This window comes from Myotis davidii, unplaced genomic scaffold, assembly GCF_000327345.1.
Source record: "Myotis davidii unplaced genomic scaffold, ASM32734v1 scaffold1572, whole genome shotgun sequence".
Lineage (NCBI taxonomy): Eukaryota > Metazoa > Chordata > Mammalia > Chiroptera > Vespertilionidae > Myotis > Myotis davidii.
In genome coordinates, this window is record NW_006285041.1 from 422,962 (window position 1) to 439,607 (window position 16,646).

Here is a 16,646-nt window from a genome sequence, read left to right on the forward strand (position 1 = left end):
TGAGATAATGCTCCAGAGAATAGCGGGTTACATCTGTATTTATACATTGCAATCAAAGGAAAGGGACATAGTCAGGTTATATGAAATCCATTGGTGATAGACTAGAGAGGCGGGAGAAAGCAAAGCAGGGAAACCCCTGGGATTGGATAAAAAGTAAAATGATAGACACATCAGGAACAATTAACATGATAATGAAGGAATTTGTGGTATCTGTCCTGGTGCCCAGCACATTAGGTTGTGCCCCAAGGAGTCCAGAAAAAGGGATGTTACAAGTTACCCAGACATTTCAAAGGGTATGGTATTATAGCTGCAAAAAGACAGATAGGCTCAGTTAAGATAAAGGTTGACCTTGTCAGTGAAGATACCAGCCTAGGATATAACTACCCATTATAACTGCTTTTAGTTAAAGTGCAAAATCAGACCATCCTTTGTGATTACTTGAGAGCTCTGAGTTTGCAAGACCACCATGCAGGCCGCCCCTGAGCCTGTCAGGTTAGCATGTGGCCCCTTTCCTCCACAGTTCCATGAGGTCAGAGGCCAAGTCCTTGTTTCTTTGTGACCCTCTAGTACCTTATGGTGCATAACAGAACATTATATATACAGGGGGTACTGAGTAGATCTATTTCTTTTTCTTTTGTTTTATTCTTCAGAATATGTTACCTTTGGGAAAGGGGAAACAGGCTCAGGAAAATGTAGATTTGTTTGTTGTTTGTTTGTTTGTTTGTTTGTTTTAGGCAAATTGATCTACCATCTCTAAGAGCAACTGCTTCCTCAGTATGGTTGGAGATTTATGATCTGGAAAACATCCCAGAGACTAGCCCTTCTCTTGTTTGTGTCCACTGGTAGGTAGCCAGGGGCCCAGGTGACTGATGTGCATCAGACTCTGCAAGTATTTTAAGACAGGTTAGCTTTCACAACAGTACACAGAAGGCTGTGCCACACCAGAAACAAGCATAGTTGGTAGTGGGAGGAATTAAAAGGGATTCTTGCCGAGTCTCAGAGCCTAGACTCTTTCTTGGACACAACCTGAAATAGTGGTGTGATATGTAGACAGTGCCGAATAAATTTATGATCATATGTTGGCTGACTGACTCTTGACCCCTGGGTTATTAACACCCGTGATAGAGAAAGTAGGAGAGGTCTGGGTCCAAGCAGAGCCCCTCTTTAGGGGCTGCATAGGAAGCACCTTCATTTATCACCTTTCATAGAAATGATTTGAACACAACATCACAATTATCCCAGAGGCAGGTGTTTGCACTTATGAAGTCTGAGGATGTTGGACTCATCAGAGTTACTCTAAGCAAATGGACGATACTCTGGAGAAGGACAGATGCCCACCATTAGCCAAAGATTGGCCAAGTTCAACACCAAGTGCAGTGGTTCTCAACTTTGACTGCACCTTAGAATCACCTGGGAATCTTTTCAAAATCCTGATTTCTGGGCCTCCATCCTCCGGAAATTCTGTATCTTTGTTACTAATGTTGTGGCCCCACACCATAACAAAAAACAGAATTTCTGGAGGATGAGACCCAGAAATAATAATTTTAAAAAGATTCCCAGGTGATTCTAATGTGCAGCCAAGGTTGAGAACCACTGAAGTAGGGGCTGCTTATTGCCGTGAACACCTGGCCTGAACACTTTTCTCAATGGTCAGAACCTTTGACCATTAAATAATTTGGGGCTCTGTCTTGAAACCAACCTAAAATAGTGATGCAAAGTGTAAACAACAGGTGTCCAATAAATTTGTGTTCATATCAACTGAGACTGGGTTATAAACACCCTTGAGAGAAAGTAAGGAAAGATCCAGGTCCTTGCACAAATAGCTCCAGTGTCAGGTGAGAATTTAAAATTTGAAAAGAGAAATTATCCTATATAATTAAAGGTTAATATGCAAATTGTCCCCTCAGGAGTTTGACCGGGAGTTCAATCACTCGCTATGATATGTGCTGACTACCGGGGGAGACGTGGAACATGGCAGGTGACTAGTGGCAGCAGGGTGCTGAGGGAGCGAGGGAAGGAGGAGGCAGGGAGGCAGGTAACCTGACCGGACCTGATTGCCAGCCAGGCCTAGGGAACCTACCAGTGCATGAATTTTGTGCACTGGCCTCTAGTTTAGATCATAAAGGAGGGACTTCAGGTTGAGTCCAACCTATGATGTATAACTTCTATTAACCTGACTATGCACACTGGGGTATCTCATTGCAGCCAAGGTTAAAAAAAAAAAAAAAAGTATTATGTAGCCTGACATTGCAGGAACAGGGGCTGGATTTCAGGGCCCAAGAAAAATGTTGGGGAAGGCTACCGGTATAAGCAGATTAAGAGAATAAAATTATAAAACAGCTGGTATAGTGGTACCCAAATGCCACTGAAAAGAGAAAAGGAAGAAACATGAGGGTGGAGAGGGTGAAATAGTCTCCATCTCCCATCTGTCGTGGAAGCTTCTCTTCTAGCCGCACTAATTCTGCCACATTCCCCTTGGCTCTGCTTCCCTCCTTCCATCCATTCTCCTCCCATGTTGGCCAGAGTGAACCTCTGCATGCCTCTCCCCATTTAAAGCCTTTGATGTGAAAGCCCACATCCGTCACAGGACACTCAGAACCTTCTAGGCCAGCGGTTCTCAACCTGTGGATCGCGACCCCTTTGGCTGTCAAATGACCCATTCACAGGGGCCACCTAAGACCATCCTGCATATCAGATATTTATATTACTATTCATAACAGTAGCAACATTACAGTTATGAAATAGCACCGAAAATAATTTTATGATTGGGGTCACAACATGAGAAACTATATTTAAAGGGCCGGAAGGTTGAGAACCACTGTTCTAGGCTCTCGCTGGCCTCATCCCCTCACAATGCCTTGCTCTATATATTTTTTGGTCACACAGAACTGTTTCATAGTCTTTTCACAACTTCTTGATCTTCCAGCTTTCAGGCCTGAAGATGCCCTCAGCGAACCTTTCAGAAGCTCACCAACACTTCCAGGCCCAATTTAAGTCTGGGTCCCATAGCCTTAGGTTGATCCCACTAATCTTCCCTCATGCTTTCCTAACACTTTCTACTCTATTTATAAAGTATATTCATACCTCAGTTCTCACCAGAGTGTGAGCTCCTCAAGCACAGGCAGTGGCTTATTCTTTTTAAAACTCTCAGTGCATCATTTGATATTTGTCACTTAATAAGTCCTTAAAGTTGAACAAATGAACCAATTAATTAGTTAAGCAATTTAGATATCTAAGTCCTATCTTCAACTCACACATAGGTATTTCTCTCAAGCATTCTCCATTTCACTGCTGCTCTGAAAACTAATGCTTATTGGTTAGTATGTTTGACTCACACCACTGCCTCATATTTCCATGTATTCCATGCATTCCCAGTGCTTTCAATGCACAATCTGTACATATTGCAGGAGATAAGCTTTTCAAAGACTGTATAGCACCAAGCAATAATATGGAATGTCTAATAAGTACTATCAATAATTTGTGATATTTTTCTGCTATTCAATTCTATGCTTTGATGAAAGAGATAATGACACTAATAAACAAAATAGAAACAGACTTACAGATACAGAGAACCAACTGACAGCTGTCAGAGGGAGAGGGAGAGAGGGGCTAGATGGAAAATACGAAGGGATTAAGTAAAACTAACAAACAAACAAAGAAAACTTCATAGACATAGACAACAGTATGGTGACTACCAGAGGAAAAGGGAAATGGGGTGAGGTAGAAGAGAGTAAAGGGGGGATAAATGGTGATGGAAGATTTGACTTGGGGTGGTGAACACACAATACAATTACAGATGATGTATAATAGAATTGTACACCTGAATCCTGTATAATTTTATTAATAATGTTACCCCAATAATTTCAATTTAAAAAAATAAAGATACTGACACATAGCTTTGAAGGCTTATTCTGAATTCTAGGAAATAGTCACTGTTAGAAGTGTGAGAACTTGGACCGACTCACTGTTGTCCTGCAATTATTCGCCGTCCACTCAAGGACCCCATCTTAGTGCCGTGTTTAGAGGGTAGGGTCTGATTAGTGACCTCTGGAAAGTACAGCCCTTGAGCCAAAAGAGAAGCAAGAAACAGGCTGCAACATTCCCTTCCAGCCTCCAAAGACCCTTTTAGGTAGGGGCTGGGGGCGAGGGGCTCTCTACTCTTTAGAATACATAGACTCATGTGCAACTGAGGAATAATTTGGTGTAAATCAATGTTTAGAACAAAAAAACAACAAATGAGAGTGTTTGTCACTGTTGTAACTCCATAAGCAAGATTATCTAAGCAATTAGAGGATAATTCTTGTCTGCAATCAGAAGGGAGAACTGTCAGGACAAGGCCAGCAGAGCAGTGACATGGTGGATAATTTATTAGATATTGAGTGGCTGTTTTTCTCTCTCCGGGCCTTTGTGAGAGAAACATCCAAAGGCCACAAGTACATCCCAAAGGAGCTGCAGGATGGCAGGGGCCCAGGACGTACAAACATAATTGTCTTTTATCTGCCCCCATTCGGCTTTATCGACCCTTGTGGCTCCCGAGGCAGAAGTGTTCATGATGTTCCAGCGCTGAGTGTTCCTGCTGGCCTTGCTGGCGGCCTGAGAGCCCTGGGCTCTGCAGAGCCTTCCTGCATTTCCTCCTCCCCCAGGCCTCCAAGCTGGCTGCCCTTCTGATAAGCCCTGACCGGGCTTCTCACTGAATTCTTTAGGACTATAGCCTTGCCTCCTTTCTTCCACACTGATTTCTTCCGGGCTCTGTGCCTGTGGGAGACTTGCAAGGCTAATGATAAACAAGCACTCATGGTAAATAGAAATTTTGTTTCTGTTGTGCTCAGTCTGCTCAAAGAACAGGGAGATTTTGCCAGGAGGTAGCTCACAGTAGAGAGGAATACAGACTAGAAACCACATAAGCACAGTCGGTGCTTAGAAGATCAGAGATCCTTTCCTTCTACCATTAGGTAGGAGACCCTAAAGAGACATGGAGAGACTCACACAGTCCCCAGTGACCAAGCAACAGTTTATACGATGTATTTCAGGTTCCCGGGAAGATTTAATAAGTGAAAACCACTGTTGCTGATTGTTTGTTAAACAGAAGACACGCTAAAACCTATGGTGACCAGTAAAGCTGGTGTTTACCAGAGGCATTTAAGCATCTCTATCTTGACTGTGGTTTTTTTCTCACCAAGGCTCCTAACTTCCCTCCTACACACATACCCTTTTCATTTGGCCCAGCCATACCCAAGTATAGTAGCTCTCTGACACAATGGGCTGTTTCATACCTTTGTTGTCCTATGTTCTGTCTTCCAAGGTCTGGTCTGCCTGGTGAGACCTCAGCAATCTTGGAACCCACATACCTAGAGACCTCTCCAGAATGTTCTGGGCAGAGTCAGCCACCTCCATCACTGTGTCCTGCCTGTATCTTCCTTGCACAAGCACTCTGGTGAGTATGTATGATCACAGGTCAACTAGGGACTATGCATGTGGAAAGCTCACCCATCCTTGCATTCTTGGGCTCAGGACAAAAGCCATAAAATATTTCAACACCCAAGTGCCCATCAGTAGATGAGTAGATAAAAAAAGCTCTGGTACATTTACACAGTGAAATACTATGCAGCTATAAAAAAATCAAAAAATATTACCCTGTGAGACAACATGGAAATTATTATGCTAAGCAAAATAAGCCAGTCAGAGAAAGACAAATGCCACATGTAAGTGATTATATGTGGAACCTAATGAACAAAAGAAACTGATGAATAAAATAGAACCAGAAGCATGGAAACATGGAACAGACTGACCAATGTCAGAGGGAAGGGGGAAGGGGGCAGGAAGAGATTAACCAAAGAACTTGTATGCATATATGCATAACCCAGGGACACAGACAATAGGGTGGTGAAGGTCAGGGGAGGCGGTAACCACGTAGATGGCAGGAAATGAGGGGGAAAAGGGGGATATCTGTAATACTCTCAACAATAAAGATTAAAAATTAAATAAATAAAAAGTAATCAATGTTGAATATTCAGGTATCTTCTTATTAAAATATTCTTCTCTATCTTGCTCTTACATTTACTCGGTCAGTAATTCAATTTCAGATGTTTATTAAGCACCTACTATGTGCCAGGCAATATACTCAACCCAAGTGTCATGGTCTCTTTCTTAAGAATACTTTAAGCCAGGGGTCTTAAAATTAACTCTGGGGGGTTGTACTAACACTGTGTGTTCAACACTTAGGGTGAGTAGGAGAGAAATACCATCTTACATTTACACAAGTGATGTATTTATTTTACAAAGCATTTTAAAGTCCTTTGGTTAAGACCTCACTATTGAATAAGTAGGGTCACGCCCATTCCCATTCCAGGGGACTATGGGAGGCAATCTAGTTCTAGAACTGAGGTGTGTTTTCCCTGAAGCAAGCGCTTGCATTCACCAGCCCCTGTGCTCCCTTTGAAACAGTGATGGGTGACAGATGGCATCGGTGCCACTCAAAGGACGCAGGAGGCACTCAGCCATCTCTCTGCATTACTATCGCTTTGTGGACTCATTTCCCTCCTTTCCCTTCTTTCCCTCCCCCACTTGTTACTTTCCCTGTCCTTTCCCCTTTCCCTCTTTCTGATGACTTTATCACCCATAGATACATACCTTAAGCATTGCTTAGCTGGTGAAACTTAGCACTAAAAACCTTTACTTCTTTTGCTCCTAGGCTGGAACAAACCCAAACTCCAGAATGTGACATGGGGGAGGGGAGGCACAGGACTGGCCCAGACTGTGTTCCTTGGGTACTGACAACTCTGTTCTACACCAGAGCCCAGGAGGTAAACCAGCAGCTGAGCCTGGGTCATAAACAAGGTTTAAGCAGAAGCACTTCAGAGATACAATCAGCTGTGTGCAGGTCGGACAAGGGTCTGGAAATGGAGCCTGGGCTCTCGGTGGAGGGTTTCACACTATTGCAAAGCCAGGAAACAGGAGCAGAAAGGCAATGCTTGCTTTTCACCCAACACACGCAGAAAAGCCCCCTTATCCCAGCATCCGTTTCCCCAAACCCTGCCTCGGAGGCAGTGATTCTTGACTGGCTCAGATTTATTGGAGCAGAAAAGAAAAGAAGCAGCAGATCCTAAATGTCAAGGTGAGAAGGAGTGTGTCCTGCCCGGAAAGGGAACCAAGAATGTTCTCTGGGGTACAGCACGTGACTGGGCTCCTCAGGGATCAGGAGCCAGTTCAAGTGGGAGGTGTCAGGAATGCAAAGCCGGCTGTAGACTCAGCACAATAAAAATGTCAAGAACGAGGCAGGGAATAACGTGAGGAGAAGAGCGCCTTCTGTTTTGTGGGAGGCAGGTTATGAAATGCTACAAGCGCACGTTTGCTTTCATGTGTCTGCTTGGTTGCAAGTCCAGCCTGCTATCTGCTGGAACTCAGGAGCACTGATGGGAGAGTAGCATCTGGGAACCTGTTCCCACCCCGGGGAGCTCGGCCTCTTCCTTCCCAGGCCCCGGACATTCTCCTGCAGCTGCAATAAGAGGAGGGTAGGGAGCCACTGACCCAGGCCTGCCCAGTGACTGAGCATTCACGGTGCTGCTTGCCGGGCCTGAAAGGTGGTGAGGAGTGGATGAGGCTGTACCTTCTCAGAATCCGTGTGGTTGGCAAAACAGAAGACAGAACACCAAGAAAACACCAGGCTTACTTCAACTAGGCATCATTTGTAAAGACACCTAGCTCGGCCCTGCTGAGCTACACAGCCTTGCCTCGCTGTACGAGCAAGTAGAAACAGCACTACAGCCCCCCAGGCCCCAGCCTCTCCAACGCAAACCCATGCCAGGGCCCCACTCCTGCCGGCTGGGAGGACTAGGACTTGCCTTGGCTGTTTCACATCAGCCCAGCTGAAGTGCAGCGTGGTGTCATGGAAGAAACTGGAGCCGATGTCAGGAACTTGAGCTTTCTCGTCTCCAGTCCACCAGTAATTTACTTAGTTGACTGTAAGGACGTTAACTAAACTTTCCGGATCTTAGTTTCCCATTGGGATAATCGGAGGAATACATGCCCTATTGACCTCCAAGAGAGTGGTGGGTCTCTTAGTGGTGGGATTCAAAGGTAAGAGATGCTCGTTGCTCAGCCTGGGCCTATGGGTCGGGGTCTTGCTGGCTGACCTCTCAAGGCCTCTCTTGCCCTCACTCCCAAGTGCAGCACTCTGTCCTGGGAGGGCAGAGTATAATCTGGTCTGGAGGAACCTCAGTGGTTGTCCAGGAAGAACAAGTCTAGGGCCAGGTCCCTCCCAGGAGGCACACAGACGGACCTCTGGGGGCAAGCGAGCAGGCCTGCTTGCTGCCTGTGTGGTGCCTGGCCCCTCCTGTGTCTTCATTTAGAAAATTCCTAAATCTCTATACAAAGGGGCGGACAGAGCAATGCAAACCCCCTCAAAACATGAATAGGTGCCAGTGAGAATGCCTCTGTGATGTCAACAGAGAAGCAACTGTCAGTTGGACCCAGCCCTACAGCTAAACTGCAGAGCAGGCATGGGTCACCCAGAGAGGCTGCCCAAAAGGGTGAACTCGATGCCCTAGGGTTGGAAAAATTAATAATCCTGGAAAAGAATGCAGGTTTTATTGCACAATCAGATACTGTTGATAATATAATGCTCAAGTCTGTAAAAAGTGGTAATACCCATTGTATTATTCACTGTGGCCCAGCCAGGCCCTTAGGGAGTGATGATGCAGGAAGGGGACGCCGAGCCTTTAGCCCAGCCTCCAAGAGAAAAGCTCTATCATCATCCAGTTAAAACAATGAAAGCAAACCGACTCTGTGACAAACATTGGTGGTGGGGGAGAGACTGGAAAGAGACTAAACAGTTCCCAGAATAAATTCCCATGTAAATCCGGAGAATGCTGGTAGAGAGAAGCCGCCGCTCATTCTTTCTTTTAAGCCAGATAATACCCTCCTGCCGGAACAGAGTTGTTCTTGGCACTGGGACCCACACGTGAGGAGGGAATCGATCAAAACCCCGTGCCCAGCAGAGAGCTGAAGGCAGGGACACGTGGGAAACAACAAAGGAAGCACGTTGGTGGCAGGAACAAAGATTAACTGTCCCACAGGAGCTGGTCCAGCTTCGCAGGCCCTCGGATGTGCGGCTACAGACACGCCTAGGCCCTTCACCTCCGCACTAAGGGCTCAGAGGCAGGTGCCTGCCCAGCCATGACGGCCCCAGGCCAGGCTTCTGGAAACTGAGCCCCCATCTCCTGCTGACTTGTGCACCAATTCTGGAAGGACATTCCATGAACACATCAGTGAGGATTCATCTTGTAACTCAAAGGATCCACACAGAAAGTAGTGAGACCAGGCAGGGAGTCTTCTCTTCCCTTATCTTCAATTACACTGGAACTGCCTCTGGGGGACTTTGGCAAGTTGGACAAATGTCAGAAGAATTTGGAAGAATGTCTTTGCTGGCAGAGGGAAGTCCACAATTAGCCATGAGCATGCCACCATAGTTCTTTGTGCTAAAACTCTAGATGGCAGGCAGAAATGCCTTTCCACTCTTTTCACATCTAATCTCCTAGTGCTGATGTGCAGAGTCCTCAAGTCAGTAGCATTTGAGCAAAGATGAAATTCTCTCCTGTCACAAAAACAAATCCATCACAAACACTATACACCCCAGCTAAAGGCATCACGTTGTCTAAATGAATCACCAGGCAGCGGCAGCCCGACTTGAAATCCTTGACTCATGGAACACTCATCTCCACTAATACCCACTGCTTATGCAAGCGCCTTTCTCTGGGTGACTCGAGGCAGTTTATAAGCCGCTGGCTCAGTCCTCATCATAGAGCACTTGCTGTGGAAATAGGAAGGCTACACATAATTGTCTGCATGTGATATGAGGAAACTGAGGCTCAAACAAGCCCTAAGACAAAATGTGTAGATATTTATGAGTCACGCACTGTCCATAGTAGAGCCAAAATGAGCTATTCTGAATTTTAAGCAGATTATTTTCCAAAATGCAAACTCACTGAATTTTATATTTAATAACCAATTTTCCTCCCTTCATTCCATCTCTGACTTTTGCTCCATCACTCTTGCCATTTCATTGGCCCTTTTGTTGACTTTAGAGGCCTCTCAACCTTCCTCTAGTCCAGTGATGGCAAACCTTTTGAGCTCAGCGTGTCAGCATTTTGAAAAACCCTAACTTAACTCTGGTGCCATGTCACATATAGAAATTTTTTGATATTTGCAACCATAGTAAAACAAAGACTTATATTTTTGATATTTATTTTATATATTTAAATGCCATTTAACAAAGAAAAATCAACCAGAAAAATGAGTTCGCGTGTCACCTCTGACTCGCGTGTCATAGGTTCACCATCACTGCTCTAGTCTGTACCCACTCCAGTTCTGACAGTCACTTTATTCTTGACATTTGATCTATTATTGGCTATTACACAATCCTGATATCTCTCCCATTTTGAGCCTCTACTTCACCTTTCCCTTACCTGACCACAATCCATACACCTTGATGCCCAGGGGTAGGACTGGCAATAGGGTGAAGATAGGGGCTGCAGTAAAGCTCAAAGAAGGAGTATAAAATGCCCATCTTACTCATCATTTATTTTTTAAAAGCAGAACATTTACTAGTATTGGTTGAATTTTTTTCAGGCCAAATCAAAATATCCTCATGACAAAATAGCTGCACTAAAGTGACTCTATTAAAATAGCTGCATCCAATGAACTGAGAATCTAGATGTCACCTGCTTCTGGCACCTGACTTTGGTCCTCTATCACTTGACCTTGCCTTCTGTGCTGCTGTATTCTGGTATGTGGTTAATCAGAAGAGGAGCTAGCCACCGGGGCCACTTTTTACCTTGTTCCAAGTGAGGCCTCTGTAGGTGTTTCAGATGAAACTGGTGCAGAAGCTGAGAAGGATGCTCATGGCACGGCCATATGTTTCCACCGCCCTGTGAGGCACCGGGCTGGCATCAGTCCTCTCCCCAACCTCCTTCCTGCCCCATCCACCCATGAACTCTTGTTGGGTCAGAAATGCAAATCTTTGGTTGTGCCAGACAGCCAGATGATGCTGGGAAAAAAAGAAAGCAAAAGCAAAAGCAGATTTCTAAATTAAGCACATCTCATTTATAGAAATAAATAGCCACAGCCTAGCAACGTGCTCAGCTTCCCTCTGTGATGTAACCTCTGCGGCTGGAGCCGGGAATGACACAGCCTTTAGAGAACCCCACGCCCTGGGCCCTCCCCATGTGCAGTACTCCTCTGGAGGGTGCTGACAGTGCGCTTTGAGGGCCCAGCTCCTCATTCCAGGCCAAACCAGGGCCAGTCTCCAAAGAAGCAGAAAGGAACCAGAGCTTCCCAAACTTAATGAGGCCCCTAAACACCTACAGGCTCATGGCAGTAAGTAACACACCTGAAGCAAAAGCAGATGAAGTTCTTTGGGATGCTCTATTGAAACAGAATCCCCTCTTTGAGACCATGTCTTCTATGTTTACTACCGAATGCCCAGTACCCAGATTAGCACATGGCAGACACTGGACACTCAGTAACTAGATAACAGAAGACTGGATGGAGATATGAATGACTGAAGAGATAGAGGTTGTCATCCCATCACCACTGCTTCCCAAACTCTATCCCTTAAATGGAGTAAACTCCAAGATCTAAAGAGAAGTGTAATCTCCTGATTATGACATTCACCACAAAGGCAATGTGTCCCTGGACTTGACGTTTACATTTTAAGTGTTAACTGAGGTAAGCACCTGGGAGGTTACTACAATGTGTGGGCTTATGTAACCCAGGTGCTGGTGATGTGGCCAGCATACCCGGGAGTAGCAGACGACATGGGATGTGCATTTGGAAACAGTTGTCAGTGCTCCTGAACATCTCTCATTCTTTAGGCAGCTTCAGCTCCAAGGGTGAAGTGTTGCTAAGCCAAGAAGCTACAGGACAAAATAATACATGAGCTTCTGGTCTTTGTCTTGTCAGGAAATAAAACATGGCATCCACAATGCCTCTGGAGCTAAACAGGTCACACACATCAGAAATGGATCACAGTCCGGAAGACTTAATCCCACCTCCAACCCTCCCACATCGGGCATGATTAAGTCAGTCCAGCGTGATCCCGACACAGCCCTCAGAGTACTGAAAATGAAATAATCCTCTGAACCCCAAGAGGATCCCGGGGGGGTGCAGGGGCAATCTTGACTCCTGGGAGCATTTGCTTCTGAGAGGTCCCACGTATTCCCAGGAACCAGAGTGGTGGAAGACAGCATGGCAGTCGTAAATCACCTCTCAGAGCAGAGGCCCTGGGTTTAAAAGATCAGAGAAATTGGCCCACAATTCAGAAATCTGTCTTCAGACATCCTTGTCTGACCTGGCCAGAAACAGTAAAACCTCAACCATGTCAGGGAGAATAAAGCTCCTAATTACATTCAGATGTACCAGAATACATTAAGGGTCTATAATCCTATATAATAAAGAGGTAATGTGCTAATTGAACATCACACCCTTACAAGATGGCAGCGCTCAGTCCCCTCAGCCCCGCCGGCAGTGAATTTTCATGCGACCATTATCTTTTAAAAAAATCCTTACCCAAGGATATGATTATTTCTTTTAAATCATCTGTTCTCGGGGAGCAGGCCTAAGCCAGCAGGTGGGCATCCCCCAAGGGTCCCAGACTGTGAGAGGGTTCAGGCAGGGCTGAGGGACCCCCCGTGTGCATGAATTTTCATGCACCTGGCCTCTTGTACTTTATAATGGACAAAAAAATCCAAAGAGCATCAAAAGATACAATAGCCCTGGCCGGTGTTGCTTGGTGATTAGAGCATCAGCTGGCAGACTGAAGGGTCTCAGGTTCAATTCCCAGTCAAGGGTACATACCTGGGTTGCAGTCTCAGCTTGATCCCTGGCCTGGGTCAGGACGTGTTTCTCTCTCTGTCACTCTCTCTCTAAAAATCAATGGAAAAAAATATCCTCAGGTGAGGATTAACAACAACAACAAAAAGTGATACAATAGTCTCCAGCTTTACATAACAGCACATAACAGAGAGTCCTGAGTCCTCGCAGACTCCTAGATCATCTCAGTCCCACAGCCTCCCAGACAAAGCTTTGTCACTGGAACATTCAGGAAGAGGGACTCCACCAGTGATCTGACTGGAAGTGGAGTTTCAAGGACACAGCCCCAGGAGAGGGTAGCGCACAAAGTGCTCAGTGACCCTCAAGTCTCCTTGGTGTTTCTAAGAAAAGCCCTCTCCAAAGCAGACTGGCCATGGCATTCACAACCACAGGCCTCTGCTCCAGCCAGGTGAGGGGACAGTGTTGTTCCGTGGGTTCCTAATGCTCCATGCCCAGGGCTCCCACTTCTGAAATGGCTGCTCAGTGATAAGACTCCCCTGACCCCCATTCTCTTTTAGAGAGTACAAAGATTCATGAGAACCAGGTCTAAGACTTGGCTCTGTGATCTTAATCACTGGGAAACCCAGTTCCCTCATCTATAAAATGGAAACAATAGAAGCTCTGCTGTCTGCCTCCCAAGATTGTGTGAGGAGAAAATGAAACACTATTATGTTCAAATTCTTCTCAACCGCAAGTCATTGTTCGATGTGAGACTACTGTCTAAATGGTAAAGATTTACAATGAGAAGTTTGCTTCTGCTATGGGGAGTGAGACTTCTTTGAACACTCTCAGGGTGCTGCCTGGTTCCCAGCTTTCTAGTGCTTGGCCATCCTGGTCATAATCCTAAGTTTTCAGGGATCCCTGGCCTGTTCCCTTGGCTTCACATACCAAAGACTTCTAACATGTTTGTATGTTTGTGTGTTTGTAACTGTGCAGGAAATAGACCTCTGTGACCCATCTCCAGTAGAGTTAACTTTTAATGGAAATAGTTACTGAGTTTCCCCAGGACAAATAGAATATAGGGAGGAGGGAAGAGGATTTAAGAACAAAGAACTGTAGATATGGGCCAGCAGCACAGTGGAAACCCCTGAGCTCCTGCCTCAACTAGACAGGGGGAAGTGAAGACAACTAGAAAAGGCCTCAGTCCAATTTTTTTAAATGGCCCAATAGGAGACAATAAGACTTAGGCAACGTATGAGGAAACAGGTGACCCCATAGTACTCAGCCAATGAGGAACTGGAGGAGGGACTAGACAAATAGGCTGTGATCACTGCCCCAGGTGTGCCTGTACAATCAGACACCCGCTCTCATACTACAAGTCTCATTTTCTCCATACTTCTGTCTCTGAGTCTATTATTTGAATTCGGACTGGTGAGCATTTCTCACAACTGCTTCTCTCTTCTTATAATCCCTCAGAAAGTTCTAGAATTCTAAAACACATGAGAGACTTTAGGGGCTCGCGTAGTTCATCCACCCCTCATTTTGTAGGTGGAGGCCCAGGGTCACGGGAAGGTTAAGAGCCTGTCCAAAATCATGCCGACTTTCACTTGTCCTCTTTCTGGCTCCTCTCACAGCTGCCAGTGGGTCTTTGAGGGTCAAAGTTCACATGCCCCCCACTTTTGAATGAGTAACTACTACTCAAGCTAAGTGTGGTATATAAGATGTGGGGGGCAGGGAGCAGGAGCAGAGCAGCCGGTTGAGGGCAAGTAGTTATGAAGGAATGGCAGCTACAGGGACATGTGTCTCTAGAGATCTCAATGATACTTCATCTTAGTAGAATACATCTTTTGAATTTGCCTTTTATTTCTGAGAAATAAGTACACAGTTGGCCCTTGAACAACATAGGTTTGACTATGTGGGTACACTTATACATTAATTTTTCAGCAAATATATACATTACCGTATTTTCTTTATGATTTTCTTAACATTATCTTCTCTCTAGCTTACTTTATTGTAAAAATACAATATATAACACATATAACATACAAAATATGTGTTAATCAACTTTATATTATCAGGAAGGTTTCCAATCACAGCAGCTATTAGTAAAGTATTTAAAAACCAATAGTTATATGTGGGGTTTTTTTACTGCATGGGGGATCAGTGCTTCCAACCTCCACATTGTTCAAGGGTCTGGATGATCACTCCACTGTTGTAGTTATTTGTATTCATTTGCACTCTCCAAGAAATGACAGATTACATCCATACAAAGCACAGATGCCCCTCACATCACTGGTGTCAGGTTGTTTTAGAAGAAAGTATGAGGGAACTAGAGTTCATCAGGTAAAAATTCCTCTATCATTTGCACACCTTCCTCTCAGCAGATGTTCTGATATCTATCCAGTAAAAACTTGAAATTATTTTGTGTGTAACCCTCCCCCAACTTCTCCAAACCTACTTATCCATTTGAAGAATTTTTTATTGTCTGTGACAACAGCTCTACCTGTTAGCGAGGCCCAGGGGAATCAACCATCCTGATTAGCCCAGGACTGAAGGAAGTCAGGAACAGAACTGGAATGAATGAGTGAATGAATGAATGAATGAATGAATAAAATGTAATTATTTGTTTTTAATGAAAATATCTATAAATAAAGGAGAGGGGGAGAAGTAGGAGGAGGATATTTTGCCATCCATATGAACAGAAGAACAGACAAATTAAATTAAAGGATCTATCTAAAGATGTAGATCCCATTCATCAAAAAGGAAAAGCATGATGGTAAGTTAGGGCAATTTATATTATATAAGAAACCGATGACAGTAGTGCTTTCCAACTGTTTTAACTTCATGGCACACATTTTAAAAAATATAAGAGTGAGCAAAAGTAGGTTTACAACTGTAAGTACACAAAACAGTTTATTCTTGTATTATTATTATTATTATTATTATTATCATTAACCTACTTTTGACCACCTCTCTATATAATATCTGCAACATAGGATCAAACTGAAGGGAGAAGAGACTTATGCCCAGAAGTGGTCGACTAAGGGACATCTGGACCACAAGAACACCTCAGTCTCCTGAGGGCTGAGAGGTCACTGGCGCACCACTGACCTCTTTGAACTATAGGATTATGGAACTCTGGCATAAAAAACATACACAGATCTAGCTTCTACTCCATTTCAATTTTGAAATCCACACTCTCCTTAGGTTTCTGATGAAACTAGTAAAGCCTAGGCAGTCCAACTCCCTCTGATGAGCCAATATTTCAAAGCTTCCTCTAAGGGTGTTTCCTGCAATGGGACTGGTGTGGGTTTCTGTTTACATCCCCACTTTCTGGGCCCAGGTTGAGAACTCAGGGGCACCTCCCCCCCCTCGCCCCCCCGCCATGGTCACAATCATCTGAGACTGAGGGCCTAGGTCCTGCAGTAGATAGAGTGTTGGCTGCCAGAGTTTAAATCTCATCTCTGCTGCATACAGGTGATCATATTCATGAACTTAACCTCTCAAAATCTTGGTTTCTCATGTTTAAAGACATTATTTTTGTGTTTAAAAAATGCTTAAAACAGTGGCTAGCACCTAATAATCATCCATCAAATGTCAATACTTTTCTCTCCCACGCCCTTATGTGTGTGGGTAGCGTTTCTATTTTCTTACCTTTCTGGCCCCAGAAGTGTAACTGCTAATCTATATCGTTCAATAAATGGAGTTTGGCAACCGTGGTGCTTCAAGTTACTAGGTAATAAGTAACTTGTCTACATCCTTTCCTGGGTTGATTGGCCCTATCCCCACCATGACACATGCCCCTTCTCCCTCTCTAAGCCTCTTTCTCATCCTGCTGA

The 16,646-nt window shown here is 44.7% G+C and overlaps 1 protein-coding gene across 1 annotated transcript; it reads right to left on the bottom strand.

Moving 5' to 3' along the window:
* Positions 1–10,707: 10,707 nt before the first annotated feature.
* On the bottom strand, positions 10,708–10,987 carry SMIM2 (small integral membrane protein 2). Its single transcript, XM_006779500.1, is given in 2 exon segments — positions 10,708–10,812; positions 10,814–10,987. Coding segments are annotated over 2 exon segments (279 nt in total).
* Between the last annotated feature and the right edge of the window lie 5,659 nt (positions 10,988–16,646).